The 26,147-nt window shown below is 37.9% G+C and overlaps 1 protein-coding gene across 7 annotated transcripts in view; it reads left to right on the top strand.

Moving 5' to 3' along the window:
• Positions 1-26,147, top strand: part of ARHGEF28 (Rho guanine nucleotide exchange factor 28) — a 321,385-nt gene that overhangs the window by 217,253 nt on the left and 77,985 nt on the right. For all 7 annotated transcript variants that reach the window (XR_009354003.1, XM_059175234.1, XM_059175237.1 and 4 more), the window contains 7 exons: positions 2,154-2,275; positions 5,367-5,644; positions 8,696-8,903; positions 11,837-11,948; positions 15,777-15,819; positions 20,979-21,102; positions 21,436-21,568. Coding sequence is in view for 6 of the 7 variants with exons in the window: in XM_059175234.1 (XP_059031217.1) it covers positions 2,154-2,275; positions 5,367-5,644; positions 8,696-8,903; positions 11,837-11,948; positions 15,777-15,819; positions 20,979-21,102; positions 21,436-21,568 (1,020 nt within the window). In the remaining variant the exon portion in view is untranslated. The remainder of the gene's footprint in view (positions 1-2,153; positions 2,276-5,366; positions 5,645-8,695; positions 8,904-11,836; positions 11,949-15,776; positions 15,820-20,978; positions 21,103-21,435; positions 21,569-26,147) is intronic.

A 26,147-nucleotide genomic window follows, 5' to 3' on the forward strand; every position in this document is an offset into this window, starting at 1 on the left:
GTGGTAAGATTTCTAAAGCAAAATGTATGAACATTCACACCAGCTGAAGTTAATAAAAACTAGCTATGGCCTTTTGGGGTTCAGGTCAGATTTTGCACCAAATATATTTGGGAGCCAAATTTATGAAGAAAAGTTTTGATTTTCAGAGCTTTCTAGATTTCAGAATTGGAGATAAGGGATTAAGGACCCATCTTTTTTTTTTTTTTTTTAACAAATTACATGTTTTCTAAAACGCTGATCAAATTACAAAGAAAACAAATTAACAAAAACAATTTGGCCGAAGTTACCAATTATAATGGCAGAAATGCCTGGTGTGTTACAGTGTGTAAACTTAAAACATCGTAGAGCAGTTTGGGCGCCTGGGTGACTCAGTCGATTAAGCATCTGCCTTCCGCTTAGGTCATGATCTCAGTGCCCTGGGATCGAGTTCCACATCAGACTCCTAGCTCAGCCAGGAACCTGCTTCTCCCTCTCTCCTTTCCCCCTACTTGTCTGCATTCTCATTCTCTCTCTCTTTTGCTTCACACTCTCTCAAATAAATAAAATCTTTAAAAAAAAATCCCATTGTAGAGCAGTTAAACTGGATTAATTATGTTTCAGAGGGACATGCTGAGTTATCCATGACTGTTTTTTAAACATTCTATAAAATGACATTTAAGCACATATTTTCTTCAGTACACATTGAAAGTGCTTTATCACATTCTTGATTTATAATCTTCGGAATATGCTTTTACTTTTTGTAATTACAATCATAATGTATAGTAATTGATCATAAAGGTCGCACTTGTGAAGTATTTGTGGACTTGTATGTCATAGTGCTAGCTATATAAATTGATAAAAGAGGATATTATGGATATAAGAAAATAGTTTCCATTTCCACTGTATATTTACTTGAGAAGCTTGATGAAATCTCATTTTGGTGTTCTGTGGTTAACAGATAGGTTAAGATAATCTGAAGCTAATGTCATTTGGTTCATGCAGTTGATATATTTTTGTAAGTTTTTAACGTCTTCCAGCAGAAGTACATCAACCCAACAGTTACTAATCTTTTTTTCATTTTCTGATTCACTCCCATGGACTTACCTGGCTTTTATGCTATGACACAGGGTGGGTGGTGAGATTAGGGCCATTTCTGATAGAACAGAGGCAACACTATTCCTTTTGTGTCCTTGAGAACACCTGCCAGAATGTCAGGGAGGATGACATTTGCTACAAGTACAACTTTGTATCCTCCCATTAAAGTCATTCACAGACACTGATATGGTTTCGGTTACTATCAGTAGCCTCACACTGAACATGCTTGAAATAACTGCTAATAACAAAATGTAGTAATAGTGATAGCTAATATTTACTGAGCTCTTGCTAAATCCTAGGCATGTATTTAGTGCTTTGGATGTTTGAGCTCCTTTAACCCTCATTTTCCATGACAGGGAAAGCATGATGAAAATTGCTTTTATAGATGAGGAAACTCTGTCAAGAATATTGGGCCAGAATCACTGGAATGAGGCATTCTGGCTCCACTGTGTTTTGTTGCCTTCAACTTTCTGTTCCCTACAAGTCCAGTAGTTCTACAACTCTTTGGGACTCAACTTTGAGTGACGTCGTCTATTTGTAACAAAGCCGAGAACATGAACGCAAGCAAAACCGTTTTGATAATTAAAAAAGAAGCAACTCTCTAAGAGCATGCATATTCATTCAGAACTCCTAGATGGTGTACTGTCTTTGGTCCATTAATAAAGGGTATGGAGCCTGAACACTGCAGTGGCCCTGAGGCTTCTAAGACAATCATGAATGCTTCCAAGTTATTGATAAAGTGAAGTGAATTTTAGTTTTACTTATTAGAAATTGAAAGCAGAAATCTAATGATTTTGGGGTACCTGGGTGGCTCAGTTGGTTAAGCATCTGCCTTTGGCTCAGGACATGATCCCAGGGTTCTGGGATGTGCCCCATATCAGGCTCCCTCCCTGCTCAGCAGCGAATCTGCTTCTCCCTCTGCCCCTTCTCCTGCTTGTTCTTTCTCTTTCTCTGTCTCTCTCTCTCCAATAAATAAATAAAATCTAAAAAAAAAAAAAAAAAAACGAAGAAGGTAAAGTTTGACTTTAAAATAAATCCCATCTACTTTTTTCTGTCCTCTTGTCGTTTTTTTCCTCTAGATCACTCTTCTGATGTCTTCAAAAAATCCAAGCATCCCCCAACATTCTTTGGGGCAGGCCGGCTCTCTGAGGTGCTGAATGGTGGCGATGAAGTTTACGCTAATTGTATGGTGATAGATCAGGTAAGGCTTGACTGATGTTACCAGAGGGATTTTACTCTCTTTCCAAAACCTGAGTATATGAGAAATATAGTTAGCATTGTTGTGTTGCTCTAATGATTTCAGCCCAAGAGTGGCCCTCGTGATCATCATATGAGCACTTAACTTAGGGTTTCCTTTTCTGCACAGCACATATTACCCCACCAAAAGTCTGTCTCCCCCTCTCCCTCTGCCCTCTGTAGGAAGGGGTCAATGTCAAACAAGAAGAGTGTGAAAGTTCTTGCATGGAGCCAGAATAGGAAGTGACAACTGGGCTTTTCAAAAAAACAAACACTAGCAACAACAAAAGCCAGTGTGTATATGCCCTGATTAAGTAATATTTGTATTCAAATGCAACAAACGGTTATGAGCAAGAGCTTGAGGCTAGCCCCATATGATGCTGTCATATAAATTACTTATTTAATCCTTCTAATACATCCATTAACATATACTAAGGTTATAGAGCTTTAATATTAAAAGAGACTATTGTTATACTACAGGGAAGTTGCAGTCCTTTAGAATGCACCCCATCCCCCTGCACCAGTCTCTGACATTTGTTAGATCTCACAGAGTCCTGTGGTTTGCCTGTGCATCGATTTACAGATTTATCCCTTAATTTCCCTAGCTCAGTGATTCTCAAACTTTAATATTTATAAAAATTAAAACATAGTTTTAGGTTTGACGATTTCGGTACACACAATTTTATGGATGATTTTTGGGATTTTCAAGGGTAATTTTGACAAAACGTAATTTTTGCCTTATCCACAGACTTCCAAACCTAAACCCCATATATAAGATGCACCATATATATATATATTTTTTCTTTTTTTTACTGGTCAATATGGTTTTATTTCAGTATTTCATAAACTTTTAAATAGAATCATGTAAAAAACAAACATTTCAAAAAGTGCAAAATATTAGAAAGCTAATCAGTGTTTTTAATCTTTCCATGCACACAATCTCTTGCTGAGATAAGCAATATAAATTCTGTAGCGGAGACTATGTATAAAATGATACTATACAGAGTTTAAAAGTAGGCTTGGTCAAGAGATTGCACATGATACAACTGAAATAGTGCAAATAACACAGCTAAATAAAGAATTTAAATCAAGCTTATTAACCTGTGTACTACACAACCACGATGATACCGTAGGTAGAGAGACAAGATATATATGCTTACTGAGCAGTAAAGAGATTTACCCTTTTTGTTGTTGTTAGTATGCATGTATTGTACCCTGTTAGAGATGTTTTCTGTGATATGAATTTGTCTCAAAGATCTTAATGTCACCCCTTGAGTCAAATATCTTGTTTTTCCTTTTTCTGTTCCAAACAGTGTTACAACAAATGCATAGTATAAAAGGTATAGATTGTGCTGATACTTAGAATGACAGAGAGGCCAATCAGAGTGGACAGCAGCTGTAAATAACTAGTGTAGTTTTTTTGGCATAAAGCAGCTGAACATCAGCCCTATGTATAGAAATATAGGATGAAACAGAGGTTAGGATAAATAGGGAATATTTGGGGGACATTCTTTGGCAGTATAGGGCAGTTGGGATTGGTGTGCTCTAGCCACTTTCTGATTCTAATGGTTGCTGTATTTTCTCAGTGTTTGTTTGTTTGTTTAAGATTTTATTATTTATTTGACAGAGATCACAAGTAGGCAGAGAGGCAGGCAGAGAGAGAGGAAGGGAAGGGAGAGAGGAAGGGAAGCAGGCTCCCTGATGAGCAGAGAGCCTGAAGCAGGGCTTGATCCCAGGACCCTGAGATCATGACCCGAGCCGAAGGCAGAGGCTTTAACCCACTGACCCACCCAGGCGCCCCATGTATTTTCTCAGGAGTCCTTATCTCTTTGCTCTGAGACTCAGTGAATACTGCAAATATTTCACTTACCTCAAATAGCTAAAATTGTATATGCTTCAGCATTACATGGAGGACAACTGTGCTCTAAGTTACGTTAAAACTTCCCAAACCAAAGATGAGGTTAGGATATAGTTTCTGTTTCGGAATATCTTGAGATTAGTATCGCTTTAAGAACATGAAGCATGCATTTCAAGGGAGCTCAAACAGCCTAATTGATAAACTGAAATATAGCAGGGGATTGCTGAATTTGTGCCATGAAAACAGAAATAAAACTAAAAGTATGGCTACAAATCACAACGTTCACTCTGTCTGTATCGTATAGTTATAGGATTTCTTTTACTGTTTCTATGTCCATTTGAATAGCAAGGATGGTAAAAGGAGTCCAAATGCTGCATATTTAAAATAATTGCTATCGGTATCTGAGAAGAATCTTGTCTGATTTCCTTCTTCTGCCTCAACCTGGCACAGAACTCTAAAACTATAGTCCCTTCATTAAATCAAGGAATGTTTTTCACAGGTGTAGGCTGCGCTTTCTCTTTCTAGTGATGATTTTAGGTTGGTCCTAGACCCTCCATTAGCTCCTTGTTTTCTCTGCCATGCGGAAGTTTCCAGACCACTTTGATTCTGTCCATAGGCTTATGGCAGCAGTATAACAGGTTGCTTGCTGACATTTGGTGTTAATTTTATTATTTACAGATAATTTGAAGTTTGGGGCATGTTGTGTCTTCTAGTTAAGTCCATGCATCTTAGGTAGTTTTATTCTTATTTTAGTTTGTAGTTTGTTTTGTCCTGTTATTGTTTTTTTGTTTTTTTGAGAGTCAAATTGATGTGACCACCACTACCTCGGTCATCTGGATTCCTATAAACTACTTTCTGAATAAACCTGCCTATTCTTTAGTTTTTGCTCAGGTATTTAAAATATATCCTCTTTTTGACTCAGTGGCTCACGAAATCTTAAAAAGCATAGTCCATTTTTGGTTTCATAGTAAAGAACAACTTCATAAAACACTCAGTTGGTTTTCCTTTTGTGAATGATGGGCTAGCAGCCAAGTGAAAAAAAAACATCATGAAAGAATTCTCTGCTCACATAAAACAAAATGAGAACAAAAAAACAGGGTAAATAAGGTGGAAGGTTGTTCAGTTGGGAAAATTTTATTCCCAGTTCAGCCAGTCTTCCCTGCTTTTGCTCAGCAACCATTTTTCTTTCAACTACCAGGTTGGTGATTTGGATATTAACTATGTTAATATAGAAGGAATCATGACAGACGTGTGCCCTGAATCCATGGGTTCTACTCTGGGGCCTCAGAACTGCAAGCATATCCTTGATGCTGAAAACAGCCATGGAAAATGCCCACTAAATGAAAACAAGGAAGTGACCTCAAATACTGAAGCTCAGCAGTCCCCATCACCATCTAGTTCATATGCTTCCAAGTATAATCTTTCCTTTGGTCATCGTGGATTTGAAAAGGAACAAAGTCATCTGAAGAAAAGAAGGTAAGGTTCTCTTTTGTAGAGGAGAAGTGTAGAAGATCAAAGAACCTTGTAGCTGGACTTGGGAAATTGTATTTTATTACATCTTATTGTCCCCACTGCTTTGATCTCTACATCAAAATATTGCCCCCTTTTAGATTCCTACATTCCTTGACTTGAAAGTAAGACATTTAGGAAAACTGACAAAAACATAATTGAGGAAAACCATGATGAGAAAGCATTCTACCCTTACTAGGTAGTCAAATATTTTAAAGTTACCATGTTTTGGTGCAGATGTATACAATGGAAACACCAATATATGGTTGATGGCAGTGAAGATTAGGTAATAACTTTGGAAAATAATTGAGCATTATCTAATAAAGATGTTCTGTCTCTTCTGAAAAATGTAGGAGTGAGGACAAAGGGACTTGTGATCACCAAGATAGCACCATTTTGGCCCTGGGATGGCAGTGGGACTCTTCCTTCAGTGGGTGTCAGGCTGGGAGCATGTAACACAATTGATAAGGAGCTCAAAGTGAAATGTACCTAGCTCATTGAAAAGGGAAGAGGCTGAGGGGCTGGCTGAGAGGCTGAGAACTCGTCCTGAAGGAGAAATCTGGGGGCACACAATAAAAACTGAGGTTAACACGGAGACCTAAAACCTAAATTTTCTAAGGTTTTAAACACTTTGGTGAAAGCAAAAGATGCACAATATATAACCATATGTCACGGACACTGTTTTGAGAGGCTGTTTTGAGAGGCTGCAAGGAGAATGTGAGCAATGCAACATTTATTTTAAACTGCAACAGCAGCAAGAAGAAAATGAGGTGTTGGAAGGGTCTGTTTCACTCTAAAACGTCTATTTTGAAAACCTATTTTGTCTTACCAACCCTGCCACATAAATACACAAAAAATTTAAATAATGTTTTATGAAATACCATGTAGGATGAATTCTGAATTCTACACTATTTTATTTTATTTTTTTTAAGATTTTATTTATTTATTTGACAGACAGAGATCACAAGTAGGCAGAGAGAGAGGGGGAAACAGGCTCCCCACTGAGCAGAGAGCCTGATGCGGAGCCTGATCCCAGGACCCAGGACCCTCTGCCCCGAAGGCAGAGGCTTTAACCCACTGAGCCATCCAGGCACTCCTTAAAAAGTGTTTTAATGTATAGCGTGCCAAATAAAGTAATCCCTTATACTTCTAGCATGGATTCACAGTGATGGAGAAATGCTTGTATAATTGGAAAGACTTCTTTTAAGTTAGAATATGATGGCTGGCGGCCAGCCATTTGAACTAATGTTTATTTGTATTAATAAAATTGAAAGACACATCGCAAGATCCCAAGTTGAAAGAAAAAAACAGAGGTGCAAGGCATCACCAAACCTTTAACACCCCCTCCCCCGACTCTTAAGGTCTCTCTCTGCTCTCAGACGATCACTGAATTCAGGAAACTACATAGCAACTTAGTATGTGTCTAATTACTTCGCTGTAACATTCAGAGCACCAGCATTTGCCAGAAGGCATTTCTTCACACTAAGCTTTGGTTTTTCATGAGAAATACGTTTTGGTTTTTCATGAGAAATACGTTTATGGACTTCAAAATTTGTGTGTTGAATTAAAGGGTGAAGTCCACCTCTAGTTTGTCCTCTGCTCAATACTGAGGGGAAGTCCCTCAAAGAGTTCTGAAAGGAGAAGGACCCCACTTTGGAAATCCTCAGTGATGCCAGCTGTGGCCTTTACTTCTGGGTTTGCTGGTGCCCCAGGGGACCCATGTGATAGTTCAGGATTCGAGAGTAACCCAAGTGTTGGGGTTAGAGACATGTGTAGTATAGTCTCTTTGACAAGTGTCATAATTTATCACATGGATATTCGATGGGCACTAAATAGCTTATGGATTTCCAAGAAAAATAGCCACAGTGGATGTACACAGAGTTTCACTTTCTGCTTCATATTTCATAATCAAGACAGTCTCATTGTGGTGTCATTAAAATTTTGACTCCAGAACTGCAGCAATGAAAGAAAAATACACTTAAAAATGCATCCAGCATTCACATGCCTGTGGACGCTCCTGGCCTCAGAGTTGGAGTGGTTTAAATGTAAATTTAATTCCGTAAATGTTACGGAATGAGCCAGGAATGTGGAGGGTCACATTCTTTCCTTTTAATTTCCTGGTTATTAAAGTTAAATTAGCAAAGAAAAGCGGTTGTTGAGCAGAAGCACTACCTGTTTCTGAGGTGGATTGCTCACCTAAAATCTTTAAAAAGTTATCCTTTATCCTCTAACAGGACACATTTGAGAGCCCCATTGACTCCCGTCGATGCGGGTCTTGCCATCAACTCGGCAGTGAGACCCTAGTAGTCTGTCCTTGAACGTGTCTCAGTGCCCAAGCTATCCAGTAACCTGCCCCACCCCCTGCATGGTTTCATGTGCCATCCCCCAGAGGCCTCCTGAACAACGCTGGGGTTCTATTTCTTGTGCAGTTTTAATATTTGAAGGACAACTCTGTAGGGCCTATAATAATTACATTTACAAAACAAATAGGATAGTACTAACTTGGACCAGGTTTTGTTTCTTAGTGTACTCGCCGTGGCTTTAGCTATGGTAGAAATATTCGTTTGGGGAAACATAACCTTTTATTTAAAAAGAGGAGATTGGAGGAAGAGAGGGAAAAAATAGAACACCTCTTAGGTAGAAATTTTGCTAGGAACTTTTTTTTTTTTAAGATTTTATTTATTTATTTATTTGATAGAGAGAGATCACGATCACAAGTAGATGGAGAGGCAGGCAGAGAGAGAGAGAGAGAGACAGAGAGAGAGAGAAACAGTCTCCCGGCTGAGCAGAGAGCCCGATGTGGGACTCAATCCTAGGACCCTGAGAACATGACCTGAGCCGAAGGCAGCAGCTTAACCCACTGAGCCACCCAGGCACCCCTGTTTGAAAAGTTTTAATTGAGTATCTGTTGCCCCTTCTGCCAAGGAGAGAATATGATTGGAGAGAAATAGAAACAGGTGAGTCCGTCAGTCAGTCTGTTGGCTTCCGGATTCTTTACTGACTTCCTCCACGCTTTAGTTCTAGCCTCGATGCCCTGGACGCCGACAGTGAAGGGGAAGGGCGCTCTGAGCCAGCACGCATTTGCTACACTCCAGTGTCTCAGAGCTCCTCCAGAACTGGAATTCCTAGTGGGGATGAGCTGGACTCTTTTGAGACCACCACGGAACCAGATTTCAGTATCTCCAGGACAGAGTCGCTTTCTTTATCAAGTAACCTGCCGTTGAAGGTATTCTTCCTGGCATTAATTTGGTTTAACTGTAAACGTGGAAGCTGTGTTATCTAAAGCAGTCCGCCTCTATCCAAAGGGCAAATTATATTATTCATTCACGGGTGTGAACTTTGTTTTTTGTTTTTCTTTTTTTTTTTTTTTAAGACTCATGAGCTGTCTGGTTGAGCCTGTCTTTTTAATCTCTCCCATTCTGTTGAATTTGTATAGTCCTGAAAATGCCTGGTTTATGTTTCATTAATTCAACATCGGTACATATAATCTTTCACATATTGGAAAATTTTACTGTTTTATATAATGATCTCTGCCAGCATCCCTTAAGCAAAGGAAGAAAACTTGTTTGCTCACATACATTTTTGCTTGGCTCAGATGATGAGGGAGATAATATTACAGTCGAAGGTAATATTGTTGAGCATTTCTGGCTGCTCTAATTAATGTGGAACTCCATAAACTCTGTCAGTTTTTCCATAGGAGAGGACTTTTCTCTCATACACATTTTCACATTGGAACTTTGTTAATGGTTGTTTTTTATTTATTTCTTTTTAAAATTTTTTAAATTTAAATTTTTAATTTTTTGACCATCTGAATTTATTTATTTTTTTAAGGTTTTATTTATTTATTTGAAAGAGACAGCAAGAGAGAGCACAAGAAGGGGGAGGGGTGTCAGGAGAGGGAGAAGCAGACTCTCCACTGAGCAGGGAGCTCGATGCTGGGCTCTATCCCAGGACCTCGGGATCATGACCTGAGAAAAGATTCTTTTTTTTTTTTTTTTTAAAGGAAAGAGAGAATCTTTTTTTTTTTTTTTTTTTTTTAAGATTTTATTTATTTATTTGAGAGAGAGAGAGAGAGAGGGAGAGAGAACATTAGTGGAGAAAGGTCAGCGGGAGAAGCAGACTCTCTACCGAGCAGGGAGCCCAATGTGGGACTTGATCCCGGGACTCCAGGATTGTGACCTGAGCTGAAGGCAGTTGCTTAACCAACTGAGCCACCCAGGAGCCCCTGAGAAAAGATTCTTAACCAACTGAGCCACCAGGCACCCCGGGCTGTCTGAATTTATTTTTATTAATTTATGTTTTTTAAGTAATGAACTCTTCCAACCTTGCAGATGAAGCCTTTTTGTGTTTACACATGTGTTTTCTTCCTTTTCAATTTCTATTGTCCATTTGTTTTCTTTTTAAATTGAGTTTGCTACTGTTAAACAATGTATACTATGCCCAAAACTTCTCTTACTGTTGGTTAAGATAATGCTTTATTTTTGTAGTGTACTCTGCAATATACAAAACATGAGCTATGCATGTATGAAATACCTAATTTTCTCTTAGCTAGCTGGAATGTAAATATTACTTTTAATTTTTGAGAAAATGAGGTTTTGGAGACATGAGCTATTTTGTCCATGTTGACCCTGCTTGGTGGTAGATTTAGTACTCGATTGAGGCTTTCTGACTGCGATGCCCGAATCCTTCCCCTCAGCTCTGAGGCCTGGAGAGCAGTCTTGATCTTTGGAACTTAAATGTCATGTGATATTTCTGGATGATAAGAAATGGGTAAGATTGTTAATATAGATACTTGTTTGCATTTTGAATGGAATTCTGAAACAGTTCTCATTATTTGGAAGGAAAAGTAATTCAGTCTTCATGGATCAATTCATGCTGTTCACTTTTAGAAAGACTCTATCTTATAAAATATATCTTGCCTTGCCTCTGTAATTGCCATGTGTAATTTTTTGCCAAAGAATTCTGGCTAATTTTCAGAGTTCCACAATTATGAGAAATAATTATTAGATATTACTTAAATGCAGAGGGTGACATTAGGCTCTGGCCCTCTGTGGCTAGTCAGTGGTAAGGGTATAGGACATCTGCAGCTGTCTGTCTAGAACCAGTGGGTCCTCCCTAATAAGGCATTCAGGAACCAAGGCCCAGGGCTCTTTGCAACAATGGCAGGCTTCCATTTCAGCTTTCCTCCAGGCCTGTTAACTAAACCAGTGGACTTAGGCGAACAGTATATTTTCACTTAGAGAGAATAGAAGCTACCAGTGCTTGTGAAGGATAGTTGCTAATGGCTTAATTTTAGTAACACGTTTTGCATTACTTTATTTTATTTCTAAGTGGTATCTTATAAACCACTCGGTCCCTATTGGATGAGAGTCTGGTACCATAAATAGCTTTATTGGTGTTCTGTTGCCTATTCATTTAAAATTTCCAGAACATATAAGATAACCATATTTTAATTATCTTGCCATCTTACGTTGTCACATATGTTGCAAATATAATAATAGAAATAATATCTAATTTTGAAAACTAGCAAAAATAGTAGGTCTCTTAAAAGAAAATCAAAGATACATAAATCGGTGAAATCCAGATACCATCTCAGGAAGTGCTAAATGGAAAGCTTTTTGAAAGATGGGCACAGACTTGATGCGTTCTTCCTCAGAGGTTGCAGCTAACATAAATTTAAGTAGTTGTCTGGAAGTTAAAAAAACTTTTGTGAGTGGCAGTTCCTCTAACTTCTAATAATTATGAAATAAAAAGATACCAATTAATATGGAATTTTGCTCAGATACTGCAGTGTAAAATAGAAAAAATGTTTCCAATAACAGAGGGGGGAAAAACAGTGACTCATTGAATATGCAGAGGAAAAAAATCGTTTGACATAATTTTTCACTTTCAACCAACTTAATTAGAATGTCATAATTGCATTTTAAAGTATATATGGGTGGGAAGCTCAAGTTTATAATGCATTGAAAAGACTGTAAAATTTTAAAAGTTATGATAGGCAAAAAACCAAAAAAACAAAAAATGAGATTACATCAGAAAGATTTACAGTGACTCTTTTTACAGAGATGCTCTTTTTGTAACATCTCTTGTGAACATATACTTTCAAGTCCTCTGTAGAATTTAAAAAAAAAAAAAAAACTTTGGTATGATTTCTTTCAGGAATCCTTGCTTTCTGGAGTCCGCTCACGTTCTTACTCCTGCTCATCACCCAAAATTTCTTTAGGAAAAACTCGGTTGGTGCGTGATTTTACAGTGTGCAGTTCTAGTGAAGGTAAGCATTCTTTACCGTTTGGCCTTGGGAACATTCTGTTCCAGGGCAGATTTTCAGTTAGCAAAATATATAAAATAAACAAAAGTAGCAGGCAAGAATTTTCAATTCCATTTTCATAATTGATTTTTCTAGTCTTAGCAAAATCCTTTTCTCACTGGATATTTGTCAAGTTAAAGATTTCAATTTGATGAAAATGCACATGTGTACACACCTCTCTGTTACTTTATTCTTTGAACAAAGGGCAATGGAAGGACAGTGGAAATGAGAATTTATTCTAGGTATATTATTATGAAAGCATTAGAGGATTTTCAGGAAATCCTAAAAAATTACTTTGCCCTATGTGTAAATTGCTGAAGTCTAAGTAAAAGACAAAGCATAGCAAAATAAATTTGTTCCCTTTCTGTATTTAGCAAGGGACTTGAGAGAGTTGCAGTAAAAGAAAAAGAAAATCTCAATAAATTAAAAAAAAAAAAAGAGTTGAAACATGAGTTAATGTATCTCAGCATTCTTTGGGGCAATGTAAACAGAACTAAAACTTTGATACAATAGAAGTTTAATTGATCCACCTTTAGAAAGGGGTGCACATCATAAGCATACAGCTTGACAGATTTTTAAAACTGAATTCAGATTAGTAAACAGGTAATTATGGGCAACTTGGAGCTGCCTGTGTAGCTACTTTCAGCCATAATTCCCATTTTTTACTTTATTTTGAAACAAAGGGTATTTCTGAACATAATATATTTTGCAGTAATTATATTTAAAAGCATATTTGGTAGTATTCATATCCATATGTAATATAAAGTATTATAATAAAATGTTTATTAATATATTAATGCTTCATTTGTCTATTATCCTTAAGAGTCTTAAAAAACCCAGAAAGCCAGATGTATCCAAGTATTCGTAGTTTCCTAATGTACAATATTTAAAATAGAATTCATTTCACTAGTTTCTTTCTCTTCCTTTTTACTTATTCTTCATTTCATTGTTGTTGTTGACATTTTTATGCCATTTGAAGAAATACTGAAAACAGAATCTTTATGGTTGGAACTGCCATTCTAAAACAATGACTTACAGATGGAGATGTTCAAAAATTACTTGTTGAATGAATATACTAGACAAGACACATAGAGTGCAAAACCGGTGCCAGGTTTTGTTTTTGGGGTTTTTTTTCCCCCTTTTCTTTCTGGGAATCCTTACTGGAAAAGGAAATCCTTACTGGAAAAAGAAAGCAAGACTGGTAATAAACATCAGTTTAAAATTTCAAAATTTGGAGATGGAGAAAAGGACTAAGAGAAAGAAAAGATACAATGACCTTGAGAGGACAGGAAGAAGATGGATTAAACTTGCCCTGTTTTTTCTTCTTATATATATATCTATAGGAGATAGATATAGCTATATCCTATCTATCTCCTATAGATATAGCTATATCTATCTCCTATAGATATATATATAAGAAGAAAATCTATCTCCTATAGATATATATATATAAGAAGATACATATATATATATACAGATATATATATATATATATAAGATAGATATATCTATCTCCTATAGATATACATATATATAAGAAGAAAAAATACCATGTGTGTGTTTATTTGTGTGTGTATGTGTGTGTGTGTAATTTCATGAGTCTTTCTGGGATCTCCAGGTCTCTTAACCTTGATTTAGGTTGGGATTCCTTCAGTGGCACCTTGGCATCTTTTCATGGATGGTCCTAGATGGGGAACCAACTTCATACCTTAACCATTTAGAAAATGCTTCTAAGTTTTTGTAGTAGGCAAAATGGCAGCCTTGACATTATATCTGTAGTGTGACTAGTTTGTAAGTCAGTTCAGAAGTTTGAAGTTGTTGACCAGATGACTGAGAGGAAATCAATTGTTTATAAGGGAAAAGAACCCTGATTTATAAATTCTTTAATGAATAAGGAAGGGTGTCTGCCTTACATACAATCCTTAAATCTTTGCATTTGAGTTAGAATTAAACATTGAGTTAGAATTTAAAAAAAAATCAAATGTTTTGACTTTTCTGTTAATAAAATCTTACATTGAGACCATGTTATTTAAAAATAGGGCTATTTCAATGAAATTTCATCTCCAGAAGGTAGGAATCACAAATAGGGCATTGAAGGTTGAAGCTACATAATAAATGTACAAAGATTCAATGGGTAAACCATACGTATATGAGGAATAAATTAGCTTTTAGAGAAGAGGGAATAATTTTAACTCTGTGTGTGTGTGATCAAAGCATGGGAGTGAAAGCCTGGCTAGTTCAAAGATGTGATGTTTCATTTTTTAGTTCATTTAGAGTAATCAAAGGTAAATTGACATTTACATGACCTTAAATTCTTTCTTGATGTGTTTGGAATAGTCCTACAAATTTTCTCTATTTGAACAGAATTCAAGTCTCCTTTCACCCCAGTTGGAAGCTCCTATACATGAGCTGTAATACAGATATACAAGAAATAATAGCGCTTTGGCCTTCTTTATTCTTATTTGTGTTGTTTTCTCATCTTTGTCCCTTCTAAGAGGTTACTTATTATTATTTCTCATGGTTTTGGGGGGAGGCCAAGGGTACAATGATGTGGCAACATCATTTAATGCTTGTATATGCAAAACAAAATCCTATCCTGTAATTCCCTCTGGTACATTGTGTGTTTAGATAGACAAGAACATTCTCCACCATTATAACCTCACCAAGAAGGACCGAAGTGTTTTACTTTTAAGAATTTGAGGAGTGAAGTGAACGTACTTCTGAAAATCATTGTGCACTGTTAAGTGGAACCCTATTAGACTTTGTGCGGTTGCCTGAGGCTGGTTCCGTTAGTTTATTAGCTTGATTGTCTTGAACACGTGACTTAATCTCTTGGTATCTCAGAATGTTCACAATAAGCATGGTGGTTTCTGCTTATGAGTTAATTTGAGGACTGTTTAATAGTGGCAATAAAATCCTTCAGATTCTTCAAAGCAGATTTTTTATTACATACAAGGTAGTGTTAGATTGAACATTGATATTTACACATTTCAGGGGATATGTGTTAATTGGTTTTCCTTGTGTGTCTGATGCACTTTCCTTTGTGAACTGGTTTTGCCTCTTCACTCTTCTGGACTGTAGTGGTAAAGGAAATGTCCTTGCTCTGTAGATGGGGTGCTCCACAGTGTCCTCTCCCTGCTTCAGTCTCTCTCACTGTCGACATCGGTGTCTCTGCTCAGTCCCTGTAAGGAGCGCTTCAGTTCTGGAAACAAGATGGTGCTCAGCTTCCTCCCTTCTGTCTCCCATCTCCCTTGCCCCCAGGTCCAGGGGGGGAAGTGATCCTCCCTTTCCTACCACAAAACACCTCTCTGAACTGGCCACTGCTAGGATTTTATGAAGGCATTGCAGCCATATTAAAAGGGACTCTTCCTTATGCTGACCTTCAAGACTTTTCTTTTGAGCTTCCCTAAAAGGCAGCCAACATACGTATTGATTCTGTATGTTAGGGAATTAGTATTACAAGTAAGGGATGAAGCTCTGATGAGAAACATCCAAAAAGACAGAACTGATTTTCTTCCATGCTGAAACTGCTCGCTGCCATCTGCTAATGCCAGATTCACAAAGTCATTGAATGTCGCCATGTGATGCCCACCCCATTCTCTCCAAACTAGGGACAGTGATAAAGCTACCCAGAGCAATGCCCTACTTACGTAAGATGACTGATTTCCTCGATACTCTCTAACTGATGGTGTGAATAATGATAAAATATGGCTGAGTGTGTACATTTTAGACTAACACATGACTGCTAGCTTGTCTGCCTCAGTTTTCATTTTATTGTTCTGTGTCTTGTAGAGCAAAGAGCTTACAGCCTACCGGAGCCACCAAGAGAAAAAAGGTATTTTAACTGTTCCAGATTTCCCGAGGGTCTGCTTGCTGTCTTTGGAAATGTTTGCACACGAATTCTGAGATCCGTTCCATAGTTTACGAGAGATTTCTGTGCAATGAGGCTGCCAGAATACTTTGCTCCAAACTTGCTACTTTGAGTCCCCAGAGCTGCAGGTCTCAGGACTGCGGACACAGTGTTCTCTTTTGGGCTTTTTTCAAAGACAGACACCTCCAATGGCCTGGACCAAAGGGAGCAACTGTGTGAGGATCACCTGCTTTAGAAAGGTATTAGGTTCTTGCCTGGTCTGTCTACCGTGACAAGAAGACTTGCTATGGGAACAGGCCCCAGGCTGGTCAGATGAAGAAAGCAAATAGCCACCTCTGCTGTATGTCCTTTTGGAATACGGCTTGGAGTGGTTGGTTAACTTTGAAAGAAAGAGTGAGTGATAGAAGTATTTTATTTATTTATTTTTATTTTTAAATTTTTTAAAAGATTTTATTTATTTATTTGACAGAGAGAGATCACCATAGGCAGAGAGGAAGACAGAGGGGAAGGGGGGAAGCAGGCTCCCTGCCAAGCAGAGAGCCCAATGTGGGGCTCGATCCCGGGACCCTGGGATCATGACCTGAGTCGAAGGCAGAGGCTTAACCCACTGAACCACCCAGGTGCCCCAAGAAAGTATTTTAAGCATTAACAGTTTTCTGGTTGATAGGTCTGAAAGCTTTAAACCTCAACTTCTCTCTTCTCCAGAAAGTCAAAACTGTTGCTGGAGTCAGGCTTTGGAAGCTGACCAGCAAGCAGGCAGGATTGTTGAGTTTTACTGTTCTTGAGTAACTGCTCATAAGTCACACTGAGAAATAGTCCTTGGGTTATGTGCAAATCCAGTGTCAGATATGGTATAAATGTTTGGCTTGAGGAGACCGTGTGAAAAAGGAAAATGGCTTTAATTTGGGCTCAAAAATACTAAAATTTGGGACTTTTAAATAAATATATGACTTTTTTTTCGAGAAAAAGGGATACCTAGGTGGCTCAGTTGGTTAAGCCTCTCACTTTTGATTTTGTCTCAGGTCATGATCTCAGCGTCATGAGATCGAACCCTGGATCAGTCTCCGTGCTCAGCAGGGAGTCTGCTTAAGATTCTCTTCCTCTCTCTCTCCAGCTCCCCCACCCCCCAACTCTCTTTCTCTAAAAATAAATAAATAAATCTTTAATTCTTAAAAAAAAAAGTATCACTGAGAAAAAGCCTCCATTTATTCATTCCTATTTTTTTGAGACCAGAATAGAAATGTTCAGATGATACAAATAGGAAGACTAAGGATACCCTTTACTGATAGGATGATGATGAAGAAGACATGGCCATGATGGAGACAGTGATGATAGCAAAAGCAGCAAAAACTGACCCATTGGGTGTTTTTACATTTACGTTGGGTACACTGAGTACTCATGTTGGCAGTTGACTCACTTGTGGAATTTGATCATCATCCTTGTTATCATTTTGGTTAACAGTCTTCTCCCTGTCATCTTTTTAACTATCGGAGAAGTAATGGACTGATATAAATTTTTTTTTAGATTTTTTTAATCAAAAATATTTATTCTCCATTAAGACAGGGGCTTAAGAAAAAGCCAGTGTTCTAATTGGTTAAATATTAATCTATAAAATATTTTAACTTGGATGTATAGGGAGTATCCTTTTCTTATTTCTTATTTTGTTACTTGTTTTTGTCTCTTCCTTAGTCTGTGTTGGTCTACATCCTCAAGGCATCTGACTTTCTCAGTCACATCCCCTGGTGTATCTAGTAGAGTACATCTTTCATTTCACTTAGTCTCTGCCCAATAACTTATCGGATACTCTAGTAGGATCCAGAGATCCTAATGCTAATTAATGCTTTGCTTCAGTCATATTGTACTTGAGGAACTTGCCTTCTTTGAAATTCTCATATTTATATTCATCACTTGGTTACTGGTAAAGTATGCAGATGGGTGAAAGGGGGCCCACTCCAGACTTTGTAGGATCTTTTCTCTAGGAGAAGATACTTCATCTCTGTCAAGTTTTTTAAATTCAAAATATAGTAGTATTTAATTCTCTAAAAATGTTAGTTTATATAGCAGCTGACAAATACAGTTTAGTACTTTCAATATAAGTATATAATTCTTTTTTTTAAAGTTTTTACTTAAATTCCAGTTAGTTAACATACATTGTAATATTAGTTTCAGGGTGTACCAACTTCTTTTTTTTAATTAAAAAAATTTTTTTTACAGGGTGTACCAACTTCTTAATGACTATAAGTCATGACTGTTATTTTATTAATATCCTCTGTCTTAAATGTGTTAAATTTATTACTTGATATATATATATATACATATTTTAATGTGAGCATCTGAATGTCCAGAAAAGTCCCATTGTGTCTATTTTCTGTTGGGATATTGGGGATTCCTTTTAATACTTAGCTGTTCATCTCTTCGAAAAATAAGCTATAGATATTATAGGTTTAAAAGTTAAGATGAGAAGGACCTCTAGTCTGAAGGTACTTAAAATATCTTTATTGAAGAGGTAATGCTGTGAGAATCTCTGAGAAATGCTGTTTATAAAACTTTGAGGATGATTTCATTGGTTGTCAAATTGATCATAGAATTTAGGCATCTTGTTCTCAGATTGGAAGAGAGTTTAAATTTTTTTTCCAGATTCTTATAAAGTGAAAAGCTTTTTTAAATCTGTTGGGAAATTAGTTGGGGATTTTTCCCTTCTTAGTTCTTACCTAATGTAACCGATTGTTACATAAGTGAATATAGCATTGTTAGATTTGAAACATGGAATTAACCAGCCTTCAGCATTTGCCCAGAAGTTATAGTGTGTTATTCATTTTCATAATGTGACAGTGGATCATGTCCCTGATGTTCACATTTCTACCGTGTGGGGTGGCTATTGTTAGTTCTTAATATTAAGTGTTTCAGTATTTTTTTGTTTACTTGCTCATGTCTCAGGTCTTCTCAACATTTTAAGTAAAGAGTAAATGGTATGATTTTATGTAATTTTGTAGTAATATACAGGATATATGAAAATTGTGGTCCACTGAAAGGTTTTAGATCAAAACTGAAATGTTTTTGATATGGTCTTCTGTAATATGGGGAATTGAGAAAAGAGTTGGATAAACAGATTTTCTTTGATTTAGGAGAGTAGAGGGGTGCCTGGGTGGCTTAGTAGGTTAAGGCTTCGATTCTTGGTTTTGGCTCAGGTCATGATCCTCAGGGGCATGAGATCAAGTTCCCTGATTGGTTCCTGTTTAGTGGGGAGTCTGCTTGACATGTCGTCCCTTGCTCTTCTCCCCATTCATGCTCACTAGCACTCTCTCTCAAACAAATAAATCTTAAAAAAAAAAAAATCTTTAAGACAGTAGTGTTGTGTTTTTGCTGGGAGGTAGGTAGGGGGGAGGACTTTTTGACCTCACAGTCCACATTGATCTTAGTATTCTTTAATTCTGTGACTGATGTCTCCTCACCAGATTGTTCTTATCATAGACATTAGAAGGCACTTGGTGAGGTCACAAAAGGTATTCTGAACATCATTCTTTTGAAGACCTCAAATTTGTTTTTCACCTCCATTCCCCAAGTGAGCCTGTTGAATAATATGTCATGAGCTGTGCAAATTAGGATGCTCAAAAAACAAGAGGTAGGGAAATTTATAGATACATTAGCCAGTTAGCTATCTAAGGAGGTGGTTGTGGAAATAGGAAGGAAATAAGAAAGTCTTAAGTTCTTTTTGTCACTTGGAGTCGTCATAGGGTATCTTCAGTTTCATCCACCCTCTTTCCTTTCTAAGTTTTTTAGCTGTTTTCTCTAAGTAGCAAACCCACTTTGACTTACTGTGCAGAATTAGAGTTAGTAGGACATTCACTGTCCTGCCTGTGCCTTTAGCTTTGCATGACCAAGAGGCACTTCTGAAGCTATTTATCATCTTTCCTAGATGCATTCATAGGTTTGAACTCTCAATGATCAAATGCAAATAATTATATTTTAATCTATATCTAGTATAAATAACCAGAAGTTTTCATTTAATAATGTATTAGATAAGTACATAAGTGTGCGAAGGGGCCTTAGAAATAATTTTAAGTCTAAGCCTGTCATTAATCAGATGAAATATACTAAAGTCCTAATATTTGTCACTGGACTCATTGTCACAAAATGTGATCATATATTTTGGTGCCTATCAGTAATATGATAGTTTTTGAGAAGTATATCCCAAAGATGAATGTGTTATCCACTAATGCGGATGAATGAGAAGTTTGGGAGGTAGGAGAGACTTTGGGTACAGAATATTTCACAGAAGTGTTACCTGGTTTTACATACTTGGTTGATCTTTAATATATTCTCCCTCTCTCTCTCTTTCTTTCATCTCTGTCCATAATAATGTTAGAAATAAAAGGCTATCAGAAAGTTTCAGAGGAAATAGAACTTTTAATAGGTGGGACTTTTTTTTTTTCCCCTAAGGCATGATCTTATGGCTTAGGGGAAAATAAATGTTTCAGGGTGTTAAAAGATTGGATACCATTATCTTTAGGTTGCCTTTTATGGTGGGGAAGTTATCAACAGCCTTCTCTCTTTTACAGCCTAGGGAGTCTCAGATTGTAAATAGCCTGGTTGAGTGGGAGAGACTGAACCAAGGGGCAGGCAGTCTGCTTCTCAAGCTGTATTAGCAAAAGAAATGTGTATCTTCTGAGTACTATCTCTATGTTCCAAAAATAAATAAAATGCAGTTTCCTATTACTGGTTATTTGCCTTCTCTGTGCCCTGGGAAATTTCTGTTGGCATAGTAAATAGGGAGATGAGTGTTTGCAGGGTAAAATTGTAAGTGCAAGGTTTCCTTTATTTCTCTAGTATTGTATTATGAAAAATTTAAAGTATACAGAAAGGTGAGGGAATTATATGCTGAATACCCATTTCTACCACTTAGATTTATAATTGATAACATTGTGAAATAGTTGCTTTATCATACATCTGTTTATCCATCTATAAGCTATATTTTTAGTAGATTGTATCTTTATGTTTAGAATAACCATTAAAACCTAACCATAGGGGTGTGTGTGTGTATATATATATATATATATATATATGTCATTTTTTACTCCCTCTCTAAGTCCTGATAAGCCATGGTAACAGATCCTTTTTTGTAGAATTCAGGAAGAAGAATGGGATAAATACATTATACCTGCTAAGTCAGAGTCTGAAAAATACAAAGTGAGCCGAACTTTCAGCTTCCTCATGAATAGGATGACAAGCCCTCGGAATAAATCTAAGGTAATTAAAGTTCTCTGCCCATCGTGTTTAAAATGTAGCTGGTTCCATATTTTGGCAGTGAGTATAGTTTTCACTTGACCTTTAAAGTCACCTGAGATTTCGTACACATGTTCTCAAAGACCTCTACACTTCTTACAGAATATTGTCTAAGTCGTTGGAAGTACAGGATAGTGGTAGGCTGGATTCATTCTGGCATTACTGTACTCTTCTGCATGCCGTCCTTATGTGCAGACAGAAAATGTAGAGACTTTGAATGGCTTCTGTAAGTACATGGCTCTCAGCACATGTCTTCTCTCATTTCTCTCCACCTGACGGTTGCTGTTGAATCTGAAGACAAAAAGCAAGGATGCCAAAGACAAAGAGAAGCTGAGCCGACATCAGTTTGTCCCTGGAACATTCTCTGGGGTTCTACAGTGTTCGGTTTGTGACAAAACGCTCCTGGGGAAAGAGTCATTCCAGTGTTCCAGTAAGTTCTTGGGCCCAGTGTGTGCTGTCTTTGCATTTTGTGTCCCCAGACAGTAAGCGATAGGAGAAGAGGGCTATTGTTTTTTGCCTTTTTAAAGATTTACTGATTTATTTTAGTAGAGGTCGAAGGAGAGGGAGAGAGAGTCTTAAGCAGACTCTCTGCTGAGCTTGGAACTTGATGCAGGGATTGATCTAACGACCCTGAAATTATGACCTGAGCCAAAACGGAGAGTCAGATGCTCCAGCGACTGTGCCGTCTGGGCGCCTGGAGAGAGGGCCGTTGTTCAAGGTAGCGTTGCATGTGTGATTTAAAAACCTACCGAGCAGTGACCCCTGATGGTTAGAGTCAGTGATTTTTGTCCACAAGTGACAGCCCCCAGAACCTCAGACCTGTATATCTCACTGCCTACTTGATGCCTCCACTGGGGCATCTAAACAGCTTCTGGGAAGTCGCATGTCGGAAGTGGAGCTCTGCTTTCCCGCTCCTGTGCCCGCGTTTGGGCTGATCTCTCCATTAATGGCCACCCTAGTGCGCCAGTCAGATGCTCATGGCAAAAATCTTGGGGTCTTTCTGTATGCCTCTTTCTCACATCCCACATCTAGGCCTTCAGCAATCCCCTCGGCTCAGTCTTCCCAATAGGTACGAAAGCCAGCCTCCTTTCACCCTGTCGCTGGTACCACCCCGGTCTAACGCCACCCTTTCAGTAGCTTTCTCACTGGTTTCCTTGTACTTTTAGCACAAATTGCACACTTCTGAAAACGTCTGTTCTCAAAATATCGACCAGAGTGAGCTTGTGAAGGCACAGATGCCCGTGTTCCAGATCCTCCAGTGGCTTCCTGTCAACCCCCAAGAAAGGCAAAGGCCCTGACAATGGGTGCAAGTCCCCGTCATCTCTCCCGTTGTCCTCTCCCCCTTCCTCCCTCTGTTGCAGTCACTCTAGCATCTTTGCTGCTCCCTCAGCCTGGCGGGCATACTACCACCAGAAGGCCTTTCCTGGCTCTTCCTTCTGCCTGCTGTGCTTCTCCCTCAGACCAATCTCAGGGACTGGTTGCTCCCTCACCTCCTTCAGGTCCGTTCAGATAATATGTTCTCAGTCAGCACTCTCCTGACAAACCCTGTACTTGGCTCACACCAGGGACTCAGAGCAACCCTGTCTGTGGCCATCATCACCCAGAGACTTCTGGTCTCCCAGACCAATGGGACAAAAACCAATCTCACAACCCATATATCAAAAGGCTTCCTTCTGTGTGAATGGTACAGGCTCACTCCTTGGGCATGCTGAGTCCCTTTCCCTGTTGTCCCCATACCCAATACCATTTACTCCTTCACTACCTTTATTCTGAATAAGTACTTGTACCACATCACTTTTTTATCTACTCACATCCGCGTAAGGACTTCTCTCCCTTCTTGTTTCCTGAACTAAGCCCACACTTTGCAGATAGATGCATTTGGCTCCATTTGTGCTTAATAATCCCACAGTCAGTTCCCTCTTCAGCCTTGGTTTATGGCCAGAAGCCTTGCCAGGCATGTTGTCCTTACCTCCCACCATGTGTGTTCTCCTGCCTCTGACCCTTCGCTTCTGATGATCTCCCTCCTCTTCGTTTCTCCCAACTCTTGTGCATCTGTCTTGATTTCTTACCTCATCTTGGGAGGTGTCTCCTGACCACTGTGTCCAGAACTTCTGTGTACCACGTGTATGATCTATTTATCCTATTCCATTCCGTGCTGGATTACGGACAGCCTCTTGTTTTTTAACTACTAAAATAGACTTCAGGGACTAAAATGATACTGTGATCCTTCTGTATCCCCTGCAGCCACTTGCACAAAGCCCAGCCCTTGGGCATTCCTCTGTAGTTAATGACAGACAGAAAACTGGGACGGGGGTCGTGGGGAGGGAGGTGGGCTCACTGAAAGGTAGACTCTAGTGTAGCTCAGAGCATGTTGGTTCACAGAAAAGTTGGTCAAATGGATGGCCATAAAAGTTTGAGTGGAAAATGGAAATGACTGAAAATATGGAGGATGTATTTATTTTTTAAAAAATTATTTTTTAAATGCATTCAGACTCATAAAAGATACAAGGCTTAAGGAAAAATTCAAAGTTATCCCAAATCTTACTAACTAGAGAAGATGGCTATCCATACTTTAATTGAGTCCATGGTAATTATTTTAAAAGTTAGACATTTATGCAGATATTTTATTTGATATGAAATGTGTTTAATTTCTCCTTACTTAGGGTATGTTTAAGTTTTTCCCAATTTTTTCCCAACAAATAATGTGGTAAGTGGCATTTCTTTGCACATAACACTGTCCACATGTTGTTTTTTTTAATGACTTTTATTTATTTATTTGAAAGAGGGAAAGAGAGATTGCAAACTAGAAGAGGGGAAGGGAGAGAGGAAGAGAGTCTCAAGCAGGCGCCCCACTGACCAAGGAGCCTGACTTGGGGCTCGATCCCAGGACCCTGAGATTGTGACCTGAGCAGAAACCAATAGTCAAACACTTTACCAGCTGAGGCACCCAGGCACCCCAACACTGTCCACATTTTGGGCTATTGTCTTACATTCTAACATCAGTATGAGAATATGATATGTTTCCTCTTTAACACAGTTTTTAAAAAGTTGAAGATTCGGGTGCCTGGGTGGCTCAATGGGTTAAGCTGCTGCCTTCGGCTCAGGTCATGATCTCAGGGTCCTGGGATCGAGTCCTGCATCGGGCTCTCTGCTCAGCAGGGAGCCTGCTTTCTCCTCTCTCTCTCTCTGCCTGCCTCTCTGCCTACTTGTGATCTCTGTCTGTCAAATAAATACAAAAAATATTAAAAAAAAAAGGTCGAAGATTCATAGTCTTTAAGAAGAGGAGTGTTGGGGATTTAAACTTTGGTTATTAAGTTTTTTTTACATAGGGCAAGAGATTTTGACATTTATAAACTCAGCTGTTTCTGGTAAATCCTATTTTATGTGTGTGTTTTTGTTTTTAATTGTGAAGGTTACTATTTCTAATTTTAAAAATGTGATATATTAAACAAAACATAATGTGGGTATTCAAAATTCCGGTGTTTGTATTCTTATTTAAAATCTGAGTTTCTAGGGTTTTTTTTTTCTTTTACACATACTATATTTCTATAAAATTATTTTTGTTTATAAATAGGTTTCCCTGCTTATATTTAGATGTTACAGTACTTGGTGCACAGAAGTTGACGAATCACAGCTTCATTGCAGATTTAGTTTTCCTAAAATTCTATTTATTTATTTGACAGACAGAGATCACAAGTAGGCAGAGAGGCAGGCAGAGAGAGAGAGGAGGAAGCAGGCTCCCTGCTGAGCAGAAATCCCGATGTGGGGCTCGATCCCAGGACCCTGGGATCATGACCTGAGCCGAAGACAGAGGCTTTAAACCACTGAGCCACCCAGGCGCCCCCGATTTAGTTTTCTTAAATATAAAATTACCCTTTTAATGCCTTTCATTGCCGTTGACATTGATTTTTACCTTCTCTAAAATTAACGTTCCTCTTGCTTTCCTTTTCTTTGTATTTTCCCTATTTATGTGTTTTTATTATTATTATTTTTTATTTTCTGTGTTTTCAGTTTGGGGTGTGTGTCTTTAATTTAGCTGTAGTTAATCTGTAACTGAGAGATACAATTCTATAACAAGGCTTTTTTTTTTTTCTTATTTACATTTAATTTTATAGCTGTCGACTATCTTTTATAGTTCTTTGCTCTTTTTCTTGATGTCTGATTTAGCTATTTATACCATGTGTTGTTGGTTTTTATGTTCTCACGGATATGGCAAGATAAGCTCTTGTACTATCTACTTGTGGTAAATTTTAAGGCTTATACTTGAATGTTCTTTAATTCCTCTTATATTTACCCTTTTTTCCCTAGAGTCTATTGGTATACTAAACTACTAAATTATTATTTTTATGTTGTATGTTTAATCTTTGAAGAATAGTGTTCTTTTTCAAGAATGATTTGATATTTGTACTCATTTCTCTGTCTCGGCCTTTAAATTTTTTTTAGATATGATTCTTTGTTTAGCTGGTTTTGCTGCTTCTCTTTTTTCTTTTTTAAAATAAAGCTGATTGATTCTTGTACTTTTAATTTTGATTCTGCTCTTAAGAGTCTTGAGTAGGATTTCAGGTAAATCTTTTTTTTCAAAAGCATTATTGGAGTGATGTTTTCTGAAATCTTGTGTATCTAAGGAGGTATATCTTTGCTTCCTTCTTTCACACACAAAAAAGAGATTCATCTGGCTAAATAAATTCCTAGGCCAAAATCTTTCCCCTAAAGATCCTGTCAACATTGATCCGTGAATTTGGGGCATTGACTATTACAATCGAAAAGTTTTGGGGCCTGTCTGACCTTACTTCTTTGTTGGTAACCTGGTCTGCTTAGATGCTTGAGAACTTTAAGTTTTTCAGTCACACAGATATTGTCAGAATGTGTCTACAGACTAGTGTCGTTTAATTCCTAGAAAACAGGGAGACCTTTTGAGTTGCCTTTTGTAGTTCTTTTTCACTTCGATAAAAGTTTTTGTTGGTTGTAGCTTTAACTATTGCTTCTGATGTCGTTTTTCTGATTTCTTC

Source organism: Mustela lutreola, chromosome 5 (genome assembly GCF_030435805.1).
Source record: "Mustela lutreola isolate mMusLut2 chromosome 5, mMusLut2.pri, whole genome shotgun sequence".
NCBI lineage: Eukaryota > Metazoa > Chordata > Mammalia > Carnivora > Mustelidae > Mustela > Mustela lutreola.